Source organism: Herpailurus yagouaroundi, unplaced genomic scaffold, assembly GCF_014898765.1.
Source record: "Herpailurus yagouaroundi ecotype Mexico unplaced genomic scaffold, PumYag 205, whole genome shotgun sequence".
Classification (NCBI taxonomy): domain Eukaryota; kingdom Metazoa; phylum Chordata; class Mammalia; order Carnivora; family Felidae; genus Herpailurus; species Herpailurus yagouaroundi.
The window spans coordinates 6,595,214-6,611,650 of NW_024412436.1; the positions used below are offsets into that span (position 1 = coordinate 6,595,214).

Genomic DNA, 16,437 nt, shown 5'->3' on the forward strand with positions numbered 1-16,437 from the left:
GCCAAGGATCTCACTGGTGTCCTCTACCCTTTTCTTGACTCCAGTAAGTGTCTTTAAAATAATTACTTTAAATTCTCTATCAGACATATTACTTATTTCTGTTTTTTTAGATCTTCTACTGTGATATTTCCTGTTCTTTTAATTGGGACATATTTATCTCCTCACATTGTCTACCTCTCTGTGTCTGTTTCTCTGTGTTAGGAAAGTCAGGTACATCTTCTGCTCTTAAAAGTAGGGGCTTTTTAAAGAAGCCCTGTAGTGCCCTGTGGTGGAGTGTCCCCTGTTCACCAGGACCTGACCCTTCAGGGGAATCTCCTATGTGTGTTGCTTACATCCTGCTATTTTGTCTGGGTTGCTTTTTCCTTTCAATCCAGATATCTGCACTGACTCTCTGCCTATTGTGGACTGTGCTTGCTTTCTGTGATGTTATTGAAACCCAGGCCAACCAGCACTGAGACGGTGTGAGGCAGCAATATTAGAAAAAAAAACTTAAAGTTTTTATTTAAATTTCATTTAGTTAACATACAGTGTAAGATTAGTTTCAGGTGCACAATATAGTGATTCAGCACTTCCATACCACACCTGGTGCTCATCACAAGTGCTATCCTTAATCCCCATCACCTATTTTATCCATCTTTCCCACCAACCTCCCCTCTGGTAACCATCAAGTATTAGAAATTTTGCACTGAGCTACTAATCCTGGGTCATATCCTCTACTGCCTGGTGGGCACATGACAGTGGTGGTGATGGCTGGGGGCACTCAGTGTCTGTGTGTGGGGTACCTGGGCAGGGCAAATTTGCACTGAGCCATTAGTCCTAACATAGATATCCCAAAGCATGGTGCCTGCAAAGGCATGGTGTGTGGAGGTGGTAGCTGGGTAGGGTGCAACACAACATTAACAAAATTTACACCGAGTCCAGGGCTGAGGCCAACAGGCTTGGAATAGGCAAGTCCTCATCGTGCCCCTAGGGTGCACTTTTAGCTGTTAGGTAGCAAGTGTTTTTGCAACACCGCTTCCTGCAGATGGCTTTGTGTTTATGCTAGGGGGCAGGGGAGGAAAATAGAATCTGCCAGCTCCTTTTTTTCCCAGAAAGGTCCCCAAACACACTCCAAAATCAGTATAAACACATCTCCCTCCTGTTGTACAAACTGCCACTTCTTTGTTGCCTCTCCATGGGTTGTTGTCTTTTTAAGGGCAGGGACTGGGCTATCACTGGCTCTCCGGGATCACTCAGTGCTGAGTCAGCTGACTTCTGAAGCTCCAGGCTCCAGTCCTACTGGTTATACAAACTCATGGAATTCAGCTCCTCTGGTTTGCCAGGCCAGACGTTCTAGAGATTTGTTTTCCTGTGTGGTCTCTCTGGTGCTTTCCCCTCGCTGCACCCACAATGCCCTCCCTCCTGCGGGCAGCTCCCAACCACACTTTCTGTCCTTTCTAAATTCTCAGATGCAGCTTCCCTACATTTAGTTGTGGAGTTTTTTTTGCCAGTCTTTGGATCACTCTCTGGTTTCTTTCTCTTTCTTTCTTTCTTTCTTTCTTTCTTAGATGTGAGTAATATCTGGTTGCAAATGTGGAACAAGTGAGCTTAGAGTTCTCCTCCTCTGCCATATTCCCAAGGGGCTCAAAGCATATTTTTTATGTTATGTGTATTATATATGGCTTTCTTACAATAAAGTAAGCTAGAGAGAAGAAAATGTTATTAAGTAAATCAGGAGTAAAGAAAAAATACATTTATAGCACTGTTCTGTATTTATTGAAAAAAGAAAGTGTAGAAGTGGGCCTGCACAGTTCAAACCTGTGTTGTGTTCAAGAGTCATCTGTATTTCCAAATGTAACTTTGTTCTCTCTTTCCTTATTCTCTCACTCTCTTTTGGAAGTCTCACCTGTGTTCATGGGTTTAATAATGATTTCGCTTCTTTACTAGTTTTGTCCAGGTGTAGCTTGTTGCTCTATTCCAGTCCTATTTCTTCAAATGGGACAGATTTATTTAGAATATTTCACTATCAGGGGCGCCTGGGTGGCTCAGTCGGTTAAGCGGCCGACTTCGGCTCAGGTCACGATCTCGCGGTCCGTGAGTTCGAGCCCCGCGTCGGGCTCTGGGCTGATGGCTCAGAGCCTGGAGCCTGCTTCCGATTCTGTGTCTCCCTCTCTCTCTGCCCCTCGCCCGTTCATGCTCTGTCTCTCTCTGTCTCAAAAATAAATACACGTTAAAAAACATTAAAAATAGAATATTTCACCATCACTGCAGACCTAACATCTCTAAAAACCCTCATCATCACCTCACTTGTGTGGGGTTCCCCATCTTTTACACTAACAGACCCCTCCTCAGTCACCAAATTCTGCAAATATCTCATGTACTTTTCTCTTTCAGATTCAGTTCTATTACTTTGGCCCTAATCTTCAGTCTAACTTCTTATAAGAGCTACTGAGTTGGCCTGTCTGGATATGGATTCTGTTCCCTCCAGTCATCTTGCATATTGTGACTGGAATGATCCTCAATCAAATTTGTCAGCAATTTTCTATTTCCTATCCAATCAAGTGGAACCTCCTTTGCCTCTCTTTCAAGGTCACCCACATTCTTTACTGTCTCCCCGCTCCTCCCATACTCTGTCCTCTCTCCCCTAACACACACACATGCAAAGGTGGAAATTATGGTATCTACTCAGATGCTCTCTTCAGAGAATGAGAGTATGAGGTACCCATCCCATCTCACCTCACCCCCTGACCCCAATGAATATCAGCTGCTGATGGCTCAAAGCTGGATCCTTCACCAAGAGGGGACCTTAATGAAAGAGAATGCCTGCTTCCTCCAGGGGATGCCTGAAGCCAGTGACTGGCTAATGTGGGATCCAAACCCCTGTCCTCCTTGCTCCCATTTGGGACAACTCTAATCACTATCACAGCCCCAGAACTCCACATAGGATCAGATGAGACCTCAGTTGCAACCAGTTTGATCTTCCTGCTACACAACCCTATTTCCTCACTTCCTTACAGGTCTATGTTCTGAGACCACTCCCCAATAAATCTTCTGCACAAAACACTTGGTCTCAGAGTTTGGGAAACCAATCTAAGATAGTTCCAGGAGTGGTCCCAGGAAGTGTACTCTAACACAGGATTTGGAGATGGATCACTTGCCAGTCAGTTGACAGGGCCCTGACATGCTGTAGCATGAACTGTTAATATTTTTTCCCAGGCATAAACTGAGGTGGGATGTTGGTGTGGGGACTCCTAGACAGTGCAATACTTTTGGTGCTTAAGAATTAGAAGGTACATGGGACACTTGGGTGCTTCAGTCGGTTAAATGTCTGACTTTTGATTTTGGCTCAAGTCATGATCTCAGGGTTCATGAGTTTGAGCCCCATGTGGAGCTCTGCACTGACATCATGGAGCCTGCTTGGGATTCTCTGTCTCCATCTCTCTCTGTCTCTCCCCTGCTCTCTCTGTCTCTCTCTTTTGAAAGAAATAGATAAACATAAAAAAAAAAGAATTATAAGGTACAGTGTGACTTTAAGGACTTTGGAATTGGGGAACAACTTCCAACTGGCATTGATTTGTTGAAGACTCAGGGTGATTTATGACCAATTCATTCAGAATACAAAAGCAATATGGTCTGACAGAGTTTAATTAGTCTCCTACAGTCAGGCAGACTCAATTGTACAAATGGTGCTGCTTAGAAAAGTTTGGATTCTTAGCTCCAGCAAGTCTTCTGTGCCAAGGTTAGGCCTAATAAGGAAGGACTAACCCCTGAAATTGGGATGGGAATACCTTGGTAAATGTGGTCAAGAATCTCAGATTCCCCGATTCCCTTGAACCTGATAGGCCTCTTGTTAGGCACCCACCCCTACTCAAGATGTGCTGGGTCAGGTAAGGGATGAGAGTGAAGTCACTGCAGGAACCAGGAAAGTAAGTGTGGGATCATGTCCTGAGGGTACCGGATCAGGGATGGAGAGCAGAACATTAAGCTGGACATAACCATGGGAACACTTTCCCATGATTAAGGATTTAACGTTGTGGCAAACACCCCAGGAATGATGATAAGGTACTAGCCTGATTCTCAGGGTATCACAAAAACTGATCCATATTCAATGAAATAAAATTGCAAGAGCTTCCATGGTGTATGGTGGAGGAAAGTATTCATAGGCTTAGAGAAGTGGGCATGCTTCTCTATGTGTCTGCTATGTGAAGCTAAAAAAACCCAACAGCCAGTGAAGGTCCCAGGAGAGCCTACATTCACCAAAGCAATGTTGCCTATGTTTGTGTCAGGAAGAGCAGCAGCATTGAGAAGCTCAGCCATGCCTGTCGTCTGTAGCCCAGAGCTAGTGGTAGGAAGAGATGCTACAAAACTAGGCTCCCTGATGGATCTTATATTATTTTGAGCAAGATCTCAAAATAATATAAGCCAGATGCCAGTGCTTAACTTTCAGGAGTATTGTGGGCAAAATTATTGCAAAGACTGATGGGATTGGAGTGATATCCAGAAAATCCCAGCTTGGAGTTGGATAATAGAACATGGTGTTCCTGGATATGATATAGATGGGCTACCAACAAGGATATTATTTAATTTATACAGCCAAAAAAATCAATGATGGATTATCAGAGACAGGGCAGTATCTCAGTAAAAATCACAATTCCTTGCTCAGTTTCCAGATCAGAAAGGAACCCATTGGCTGAAGGAGGGGCTGATTCTTTAGAAGTAAGGACTCTTCAATACCAAGGCATATATATTCATTTGTTATTTCCCCTAGTACTTAACCAGAGAATTTAGAACTACTTACTAAGGTAAATGTGCTATGGTGATAAAGGGGAATACTCAGAACTTTTGAAGATTATTGAACACTGGTTCTGAATTTACACAAATACTTGGAGACCCAGTAAGCCAACATGGCTCCATATTAAAGTGAGGGATATATAAGGGCCATCAGAGTCCTAGCCAAGGTCTGGTTCTCAGAGGGCCCACTCGTCTATTGGTCCTTCCCCTAATCTCCAAATGCCTAACTGGTAGGGACACCCATGGTAGTTTGAAGAACCTTCACATTAATTCCTTGACTTCTTGAGTAAGCACGAATGTAGTAGGGAGGGGCAAGTAGGGATTCTAAAGCTTCCTACCTCAGCAAAAAGAGTAAATGAAAAACAATGCTGAATCCCAAAGGGAATGGAGTAAATTAATGAAACTTTCAAAGACTTGAATATCATGGTAACTCCTATCATATCCCCATGTATTTCATCAGACCATTTCCTGCAAAAATTAAACAGAACACGGCAGGTGATAGGACAGTAGCCCCAGTTGTAGTTACTTTGCTCAATGTGTTTTTTTGTTTGCTTGTTTTTGTTTTGCTAGAGCAGGTTAAAACACCACTCATCACTTGATATAGGAAATATATTTTTAGCTGTAACTATCAGGAAAGAGAAGTGGATTTCATTGGTGTTCCCATGGGATGAACAGTGGTTTATGTTTATGGTCTTGCCCTCAAGTCTATGCAAGTTCTTTGTTTCTTTTTTTTTAAATGTTTATTTATTTTTGAGAGAGAGAGACAGAGAGTGAGCAGGGGAGGGGCCAAGAGAGAAGGAGACACAGAATCTGAAGCAGGCTCCAGGCTCTGAGCTGTCAGCACAGTGCCCACGCGGGACTCGAATTTATGAACCACGAGATCATCACCTGAATTGAAGTCGGACGCGTAACTGACTGAACCGCCCAGGTGCCCCAAGTCTATGCAAGTTCTTACATCCTTTACCAAGATGTAATCTGAAATAGCCTGGATTTTATGGACATTCTGTAAAATGTCATATTTATTCACCATATGATTGACATCATGTAATAGTAACAGATGAGAGATATAAGGCAAGTATGTTGGAGGCCTTTGTTTATACATAATATAAACACCAAATTATAAGGTTTACACACCATAAACCTTCGAGAATAGGTAGTACATCTACAAAGATTTATAGGATTTCTGGCTCCAGACAACATGGAGTAGACACAATCTGCCTACTTCTCCCACTATAGACTCTGGAAAAAAAAAAAATATATATATATATATACATATATATATATATACACACATATATATATACATATGTATATGTGTATGTATATATATATATATATATATTTGATAGATATATCCAATATAATAAGGCTCTAAGAGGTGGAGAAAAAAAGGCAGATCAAGGAGGAAACTTGGGATCTAAGGAATGACATTACAGGGATTTCCCTTGCTTCCGCCCTCCTCCCTTATGTATCCCAGACTAAGTAATAGAGAGACCAACAACCCAGAAATGCCAACAGGTACAACCACCACCACCACAACAGAAACTACTTGTTTTCCCACTTTTCCCTTATAGTAAATGGCATCACTGACTGCTGTGCCTGAGAAGTAGCAGCAGTGGGATTGGGGGAAGAGGCAAGGGTGGGTAGAGGTTAAGAAGGATTTAAATGTGGGGTGCCTGGATGGCCTAGTCAGTTAAGCATCCAACTTCAGCTCAGGTCATGATCTTGCAGTTCATGAGTTCAAGCCCTGCGTTGGGCTCTGTGCTGACAGCTCAGAGCCCGGAGCCTGCTTTAGATTGTGTCTGCCTTTCTACTCCTCCCCGCTTGCACTCTATATCTCTCTTTCTCTCTCTCAAAAATAAATAAACATTTTTTAATTAAAAAAAGAAGGATTCAAATGATAATCCAATGATAAACAAGGTTTAACTGTATTATTTATGATTTTGTCTTATTGGTTATCGATGATGTAGAGCTAATCATCAGTGGTGTAGATCAATCATCAAAGGAACTTTCTAGGGATACATACATTCTTATGTTGTTCACTCAATAGCAAAAATTCATTTTCATTGACTTTATAACTTAAAAATCTATCAGCCAACTTCAGAAACAAGTGAATTGAAATATCTTATCCTCATTTAAGTGGAATATTCTGCCCCATTTAATAAACTAAGATAAATTATTTATTAAGTTAAACATCATTCCTTCGAAATCCATAGAGTAAATCAACCATATGCAATTTTATTATAGTGTTTATTTTTTATTGGTAATTGAGTTACGTGAATGTCATATAAGTCAATTAGTTGAAAAACAGAAACACTGTGATATCAAGAAATGTTGAAATGTTTGAAAGGTGATTGTGAAAACGGACAAAACTCAGGACAAATTCTGGCTTGTTGAAGAGACAAATGCGGTACCCTGGTCACTACAAGGAAGATGAACTTCTGTATTTCTTATTCAAAGAACACAATGAGAAGAGCTCAAGAATTCTGTCTTCAGCTGCTGACCAATCTGTAAGAGGCTTGGAAACTCCCCAAGACCAGGACTGAGAGCCATCCCCTTCACCTCTGATCCTTGAATGCCTGATTCTGATTCTCTTTGATGGTGCCAGGCCCCAAAGGGATTGGTTGCGTGATGTAGACTAAGGATTGAATTCACCATGACTGGACAAAAGCACTCTGAACACAGTGCTCCTTCATTGCCCACTGAAACAAGTTCTGAATCCCATTTTTTATGGCACATCACACCAGGATCACATATAATCCTAGAGTATCTTTATTTGCTCTATAATTTAATAGTACACCTATAAAATAATTACATTATACTTATAGCTTTTCTTCATTTATAAACAGACAAAAAAAAAACCAATTAAATACAATTTGAGCCATTGTAAGGTAAACTTTGTACATACCCCCAGAAGGAGCTTCACACTGCAGCATATCATATTGCTTCCATTGCTACTCCCACAGTTGGGTTCAAAGAGTGTGTGCTCATGTTTGTATTCCGTGAGTTCATAGCTTAATCCTTCCCCTATCTACTTGGGTTCTGTGTTAATAAAATGACAGGGTTGGCTCTGTGGTCAGCCAGAGACTCCCATCCACCCCTACCCTACTCTACTCCATTGACCTCAGGTACAGTCATGTGGACTTCCTTCCTTCACAGAGTTTCTGCTGTGGGTCCTGCACGGAGTCTGGCTTGAGGTTTTCCATTAAATGGAAAAATAAATTCTAAAGCTGGACACACTCTCCACTCTTTCTCTCTATCCCAAGGTTCCAGCCTTCAAGGATTTCTGTTGAGTTCTGCCTCCTGATTTAGGGCTGTGTATAACCATTTCTAAAACCAATGCCCTCTTGTGCAACAGCACATTCTGCTCAGGTCTCATGGAGTTACAGAAGTGATAGAAATGAAACCCGCAGCATAGAGGCAGGAGATGGATTCACCGTCATGCCACATCTTGCTCTCCAGGTGAACACCTCCAGATCCCCCATCACTGTCAAAGGTCAGGAAGCCTCAGCTCTCCGAGCAGCTTGTAGAGGGTCTCACAAACTTGGAAATGGGTTTTTCTGAGTGCCTTTGGCAACAGCACTTGAGACTGAGTGCTCGGGGGACTTACCAATGAAAGGTCTTCAAAGTGTGCTGCTTCCCGCCCATGGCATCTAATTCACATTTACAGATTCCATAAACGTTACTCACAGGGAAGTCTTTGCGGGGCAATCTAGCAAAGGGACTCAATGTAAGTATAAGTTTTCAGGATGATAAATTATGTCAACTTTCTTATGCCAAGAGTTCACAACATGAAAACCTCAATGATTCATAAAAATGAAAAATGAGTTGGTCATCTTTTTGTTTTTTCAAAAATTCCATTCTTTGAAAAGGAAGCTTCTGTAGGATAGTTTAACTAGCTTTCCGTTCTATGTATTTTATTTTTTATTTCCTCCTACACCACAAAGTGAATGGACTCCTTATACTTTTAAATATTTCTTTCACCAGGAAATCTCTTTTGTTTAGTGTCATGGCAGTAAAGTAGTATAACGTCTCACACCACATATGCATATTAAATATCATAGGGCTTTTAAGTTCCCCCTTAATGACTTCCCAGTGAGTCCCCTCCCTACACTCTTCCATCCCGATCCACTTCCTATATTGTGCTGCATGCCTTAGGACCTTCAGTCAAATATTATTCATTGTCAAATCACAATGTAAAATCACCTGGCGTCTCCCTGCCCAATCTAAGAATAGGTGCATGACAATGAACTGCTGACTAGCCATTATTTCTGAGTGAAACACCTTGTGGGCCTGACTCAGAATAGTGCTGCAAAGCCAGAGTCCAAACACGTGAAACAATACATGGATAGGTCTATAGTGCTTTTTAACAGCTCTTTACAATACAGGTCAATTACAAAACCAGCGTTAATATGGAGACCTTTGTGTGTAATAATATTCTAATTGCAGCAATAATAGCATGCACATCAGGGTTCATCTGAGTCCACAGATGGGGGCGGAGGGGTGGGGGAAGTGAGGAAGAGGTGGTGCGGGCCGGGGGTAGGGGAGAGTGTGGCCTGCTGAGCAAGGTCCCCAGGGAAGCCCATTTCATGATCCCAGTGGCTCAAGTCGTCTTCTCAGTATTGGGTTTTTAGAAGAACCTCCCTGTGTCCGGACATTGTCCAGAACCGCATCACAGCAGCGCGAGGGCAGCCCTCCCTTCCCTAGGGAACCTCTCAGCTGGAGGGCCCTGGCCCAGCGGGAGAGGCGTGAGGGCCGCATCCTTCACTTCCTGGGAAGGGGGAGCTGGAGTGTAGGGTGAGGCCAGGGAAAGACTCGCTTTTCCACATGGTGGAAACATCAATGCCGGATTGGCAGGGCAGCCCGGGAAAGGCCCTCTCCGGCCGCTGACTGGTGGACGGTGGGTTTCCAGCCTCGTCCCTCGGGCCTGAAACGCAGCCCGTTTGGGACGCGTAAGAGAGGCCCGCGGTCGGTCAGGAACACATCGCAGCGAAGCTCCGCTTGTGGCCCGCGCGTGTGACAAGGGCGCCGTGGGCCCCGTGGGCCCCGGGAAACGTGCTTGCTGCGGAAGGGGCCACCGGGCAGCGCGTGCGTGGGCTCAGAGGACGGGGACGCAGGCGGCGGCGGCCCAGCCAACGGGCGCGCGGGGCGAGCTGCGTCCCGCCGCAGGTGCTCACTGCTTGTCCGAGTCGCTCAGGTTCACCGACATGCACCGACACTGCTTCACCTTCTGGATCTTTTTGAGTCGGAAGGGAGGGTCCAGCCCGGGACATTCGAGCTCCACCAGGACCGAGGTGACGCGCTGGGGCTTGCAGAAGGCGCACGACTGGAAGGACTCCTCCTCCTTGCGGACGTGGCGCGGGATGTAGAAGGAGTTGCACTGGCCGTAGCAGAAGCGGTTGAGGATCGTGCGGCTGCGGCAGCCGTCCTCGCTCACCGTCTGCCGCAGCGGCTGCGTCTTGCACCAGTCACTCTTGAGGTACTTGCGCTCGGTGACCACCAGGGCCTCCTGGCTGGAGGCCAACGCCTCCTTGATCTGGTGCTGCCATCTCTCCGAGTGGTTGCTGCTGCCGTCCTTGTAGGGCGAGGGGATGGCGCCCGCCGGCCGGTTCTTCCGGGCCCCCGCCACCTTCACCAGCACGGCCACCAGGCACAAGGACAGGGAGAGCTTCCAGAACATCCTGCAACGAGAGAAGAGTTAGAGGGGCCGTCTGGGCGGGTGCTGGCGGGCAGCCGGCCTTCGTGGTTTCATGAAGAAGGGCCGCAGTCAGGTGGGGCCGCTGGAGGGGAGAGTGCAAGGACGCTGTCCTAAATACTGCCCCGCAGGCAAGACGGGGGCGAGACAGTGGCAGTACAGTTGGAACACGAACACACGTTGGACAACTACAGAAGAATTAAAAAGCAAATGTTGTCCAAAATAGCCCAAGCCAGTTTGCTGGAGCGCCGGTAATAGTCAAGAAATGTCACTGCATTTTCACTTAGTACTTGCTCAGTGCTACCCTAGGCGCATCACGCGTCTACCTCATTTGATTCTCAAAACAACAGTGGATTGGAGGTGGCATATATTAGCCCTACTTTGTCATGAAGGCAGTTGAGGCCCATAGACATTGCGTAATTTGCCCAACGTCACACAATGGCTACGAATGTCCCAGGATCTCGAGCCAGGCATCTGCCTCCAGAGCCACCGAAAGTAACCGCCTAGGCATGGATATGATCAAGAAAATTAACCAAAAGGAAAGGAAAGGTGGGTATGGTGACACAAGTTTCTTAACAACGGGTACTGGTGCGGGGTGGGGCGGGGAGGCGCCTGGGTGGGCTCAGTCGGTTAAGCGGTCAGTCTTCCTCTCAGGTCATGCTCTCACAGTTCGTGAGTTCAAGCCCCCTTCGGGCTCTGTGCTGACAGTTCAGAGCCTGGAGCCTGCTTGGGATCCTGTGTCCCCATCTTTCTGCCCCTCTCCAGCTTGTGCTCTCCCCAAAATAAATAAATAAATAAATAAATAAATAAATAATAAATAAATATAATAAATAAATAAATATTTATTTAATAAATAAATAAAATAAATAAATAAATAATGAGTACTAAACTTAGGAATGGCCACAGATTAGGAAAAGTAGTATTTACAGCTCTGTTAATTGCTATGAATAAAAAAATCACATTTCACATCTGCACGAAGATATCCGAGTTAATTCAAGTGAGTCATGAGTTCGTTTCTTATAGTGGAAACCACTTCCCAGTTGTGAATTAAGAAACGAAGGCTGTGTTAAAACTGCCTTAGACAAGGCAATAGATTATATCTTCCGCCTGGTGACACAAGTGTGCAGGGATCGGAGCTGGAAGAAAACTTCCTTTGAAACATGTTTTGTAGAAAGCAAACTGATGTCTCTGAAGTTTAAGTCACAGTTTCCATTGTAATACTTACATTGATACCCTCAAGGGACAGCACTACCTCTCAGTAGAGATGATTCTTATATCCCGACACCTGTAGTTCCTTTTTCACCCTTGTCATACTCACATGTGTTCATTGCCTCCCTGGGTATTTTAGCATTTGTAGAACTGCATGAGACGCTCATCCCTTTAACACGCACACCCTTTTAACATGTACAAAATGGCATGTGGTTATATGTATATAAAAACTATATAGTTGTAGAGTGTATACTAATTACATAACAGGCATAAACATCATGGCTAATATTTATAGTAAGTATATTAACTCTCTGAAGTATTATCAACGTCTTAAATATATTTCTGCTAATGCTAATAGTTCATATTTACTGGTGCTCAAAACCTATCACTCTCCGGGCGCCTAGGTGGCTCAGGTCATGATCTCAGGGTTCGTGAGTTGGAGCCCCGCATTGTGCTTTCCACTGTCAGCACAGAGGACAGTCCACTTCGGCTCCTGTCTCCTTTGCTCCCTACCCCTCCTCTGCTCTTGTGGGCTCTCTCTGCCTCTCCCTCAAAAATAAATAAACATTAAAAAAAACAACAACATTGCTCTTACATTTTCCTTTCACGCATAAGCACATTTAATCATCAACATTCTATGAAATAGCTATTATTATTTCTCCCATTTTATAGATGAGGAAACTGAGGCATTGAGAGGCTTCACAACTTATCAAGATCACATGGCCAGTATGTGAAGTATTTGAATCCTGGCTCCAGGCATGCTAGCTCTAGGTGAGTATACCTATCTCATTGTTAAAAATAGTGGTGTTAAAATATCTATGCTAAAATATTTCTTTATGTCATTATTATTAGTCTAAGTGTAAGCCACAAGAGGCTTTTGCAAATCGTCTAGCAGAGAATTCCTTCATTCATCGAGTTTTGTTGAGTATTTATTCTGGAATAAACTTTAATAAGCCTTGTGAATTCCAGCACCTCCCACAGAGACAAAGCTAAAATTCCTCCAGTGTCAGATGAGCCCTGACAAGATCTGCCGTCCCCATCGTTACCTCACGGGCCTCGTCACCTACACTGTCCCCCTTGCTCATTCTGCTCCAGCAACACTCACTCTGTTTCCAGAACATATGTGGCATTTTTCTGCTCTAAAGCCTTATGTTTTCCTTTCTCCCAGATATCTGCATGGCCTTCTCCTCCAGCCTTCAAGTCTTTGCTCAATTATCGCCTCCCCAGTGAGGCCTTAATAGGTAACTTCACCATAACCCTGGCATTCATTGTCTCCTTCATCCCTGCCTTGGTTTTCTCCATGGCACTTAGCATCCTATAGAATTGAATAATCTTACTGATTTTTGCATTGTCTGACTTTTCCAACTCGATTTAAGGTCCAAGAAGGAAGGACCGCCTATTTTCCATTATTATACGTCTTGCATTCAGAACAATGCCTAGTACATTGTAGGTACTCAATAAATATGTGCTGAAGGAACCATGAATGCCATGCATTTCATTGCAATTTATTTTTTTTTTAATTTTTTTTAACGTTTATTTATTTTTGAGACAGAGAGAGACAGAGCATGAACGGGGGAGGGGCAGAGAGGGAGAGGGAGACACAGAATCGGAAACAGGCTCCAGGCTCTGAGCCATCAGCCGAGAGCCCGATGCGGGGCTCAAACTCACGGCCCGCGAGATCGTGACCTGAGCTGAAGTCGGACGCTTAACCGACTGAGCCACCCAGGCGCCCCTGAGCTTGCAATTTAGAAGTTAGAGAAAGGCATGCAGTTGACAGTGCTATAGTTTTAGAGACACAATGGCATAGGTTTCCATGGTGGTGATCCTGGGACGGAGAACATCTGAATCACTGGGATGCTTTAGAATGTGGATTCCTCACCTCCACCCCAAAACATTCTGAATCAGTAAGAGTTAGGTGGTGTTTGAGATCTGTATTTAAAAAAAAATGCTTTGGGTGATTTCCATTGGCACCAGTGCCCCCAGGGGGTAGGGGCACAAGGAAAGAGCATCAGTTCCTCCTGGAGAGGGAGCAGGAGATGCCCAGGAAGTAACAGGTAAATGGGTGGCTTAAATTCCAAAGAACATTCTTCCGGGCAGTGACACTGACAAGAGGGCAGAGGTAGATAAGTGTAATGACAAGAGGCAAGGGAAGTAAAAACATTTAGAGCAGACAGGGGAAAAAGGGAAGATTTTCTTTTTTTGTAAAAACATTTTGTGCAATGCAATTACTGAAATTATGAGGCCGAATTTTTAAAGGACTTTCCTCATGCCTCCTTAGTTCCAACATGAATTGTCATATTAAAATGGCCATGCTTCTAGCAGACTCATGGCAAGCAATCGAGCATTGGACTCATTCAACTTACACAGCTTATTATATTTGCAGAATGATTTGTGATCTCAATAGTCTCTTAAAAAGAAAGTATGTTGGTTCCATTTTAATAACTTCCAAAATTATTAACATTCTGAGTAAACACAACCAAAAGTTTGTAAGTCCCGGCCAGGAAAGATTTACAGAGTCACCCTGGTCCTCCATACCTAGTTCCAGGAACAGCTTCACATGCATCTCTGATAGGCTAAAAAATGCATGCTTTCACTCAACAGGTCCTAGCTGTTGTCAGGGAGAACAGAACTAAAACATGTTCTGATCAATTTGGGGCAAAACCCCTTAGAGTCACAGTATTCGATGTGATGACTAACAACATGCATTCTTTGAACACTTGGAAACATTTTCAAAACATCTGGCGATCACCCTTAGAAGTTATGCCTCATAAGAACCTAAGAAGAAAAGCAAATCTCCCATTTTCAAGACCAAGAAAAGAGGCTGATGAGAGCTAGGTGACTGGGATCAGCCCAAGCTCCTCTCTTTCCTTTCCTCCATCTCATATCTTTATACTCCTTCACACATAGCAACAGGAAGGTTGTCAAGGATCTGGAATCTCAGTGTCAGGACAGGTAAGTAGGCAAGAGGTATTTGCTGCAGCCACTGTTAGGCTGTATCCTCTTCACTTCAAGGGCACACTAAAGGCTCTGAGCCAGGTTTTGCTCATGGCCGATACTACAGTGGGGTTCCTCAGGAGAGAACAGGCATGCCTCTTTCTTCAGTTCACTGTTTCACACACACTTGCACACACATGTCGGTGGCCCCACCAGGTCCTGAATTTAGCACTCCAGAGTCCAGCTTTGCCTTGGAGCACTTTGCTACTCAGAGAAATGCATACAATTTGCCTTTCGTTGTTTGCATCGAACATCTTTCATCTTACCCTCACATCTTGTGTTTGGCTTGTCTCAGAAGAAACTCGTAAATAAATCTTGTTGGTTTTATTAACCATCCTTGTGGCCTGACAAAGTTATAAATTTGCAAGGGGTGCCAGGACCATAAATGTTGATATGCTAAGCAGCGGGGTTGGTCAAAGTAGGCTGTGGGGAGAGAGAGGTAGCAAAAGCACTTTCTTCTTTTTTTTTTTATTTTGACTTTTTAAAAAATTTTTTAACGTTTATTTATTATTGAGAGGCAGAGAGACAGGGGAGGGGCCGAGAGATGGAGACACACAGAATCTGAAGCAGGCTTCAGGCTCCGAGCTGTCAGCACAGAGCCCGACGCTGGGCTCGAACTCACAAACCTCAAGGTCATGACCTGAGCCGAAGTTGGACATTTAACCGACTGAGTCACCCAGGCGCCCCAGAAGCACTTTCTTCTTAAGTAACACCCCCCGGGCCTGGCCTTTGTTGATATCAGAACAGGGGCTACACAGACCAGGGTAGTATGTGGGCAGCTAAAGAGTAACTGGCCCCTTCTGTCAGCCTTTCCTAGAAGTGTCCAGGGGTTCTACGATAAGAGCTTGAACAATAATGCTTCCTAATTTCTAGGAAAGGCCGTGGCAGTGCTGAATCCTCCCTGCCAAAAGGTGTATGCAAGTGACCAAAGGCCAAGGGTTCAGTTAAGCTGATTAACTCACTCCCAGAGTGACCTTATTGAGTTTTAGAGGTCGAGTCAAGACAGTACAGAGCTGTGCATTAGTGGAAGGTAGGATGCGGCCCGAACGTTTTCTGTGACCTGAGAATTCTAGGATCTCCTTGGAAGGTTGAAGGGAAGCACCCAAGGCTGAATGTCAGCACACACATCTGAGACAAAGTTGCTCCCATGGCCCAAGTGAAAACAGAATCCAAATCAAACAGGAAACTCCAAACAAAACCCCCAACAGGGGTAGCATTTAGAGATTATTTTTGTGAGTCTTACTACTAGCACCTCAACAGCCAAATGTACTTCATCTCGACATGGATTCTTGGGCTGGGAGGCTGTGCTTGAGCTCTCCAACTAGTGGTGGATATTCCTTGGCTCAGGCCTCCTCCTCCTAGCCTAGATCGCTTGTCTGCTAAAACCACTTGCTTTCAGCAACTGTAATCTGCAGCTCACGATGGCCCGTGGGCCTACCCCAACCTGAGGTCTGTTTCTGTAAACAAGGTCACGTTGAATACACCCATGCCTATTAGCTACATTTCCTTTATGGCTGCTTTTGTGTCACAAAAACAGAGTGAGCAGTGGGGACGGAGGTGGTAGAGCCCACCAGTCAAAAATATTTACTGCCTGGCCTTTCACAGAAAAGTTTTGCCAAATCCTGTTCCAATTTTTTTTCTCCCAATTCAGTCTTTGCTTTCTTTTTATCTTTGTTCTCTTCTGCAAGAAAAGTAGCTCTGAATTTTAAAATTTCTAACTGTGAAATATTTCAAACATAGGGCAAGCTAGAACATATAATAAACCCTCT

The 16,437-nt window shown here is 44.2% G+C and overlaps 1 protein-coding gene and 1 long non-coding RNA gene across 3 annotated transcripts in view; one reads left to right on the forward strand and one right to left on the reverse strand.

The window, feature by feature from the left end:
* Positions 1-7,001: 7,001 nt before the first annotated feature.
* Positions 7,002-16,437, reverse strand: part of GREM2 (gremlin 2, DAN family BMP antagonist) — a 113,507-nt gene continuing 104,071 nt past the window's right edge. For both annotated transcript variants that reach the window (XM_040451787.1, XM_040451786.1), the window contains one exon: positions 7,002-10,451. In XM_040451787.1, the coding sequence (XP_040307721.1) occupies positions 9,944-10,450 (507 nt within the window). In that variant the 5' untranslated portion in view covers position 10,451 and the 3' untranslated portion in view covers positions 7,002-9,943. The remainder of the gene's footprint in view (positions 10,452-16,437) is intronic.
* On the forward strand, positions 10,465-12,937 carry LOC121015092 (uncharacterized). The gene is made up of 3 exons (XR_005783619.1): positions 10,465-11,014; positions 12,347-12,445; positions 12,843-12,937. It is a non-coding gene; the product is annotated as an uncharacterized LOC121015092 (long non-coding RNA).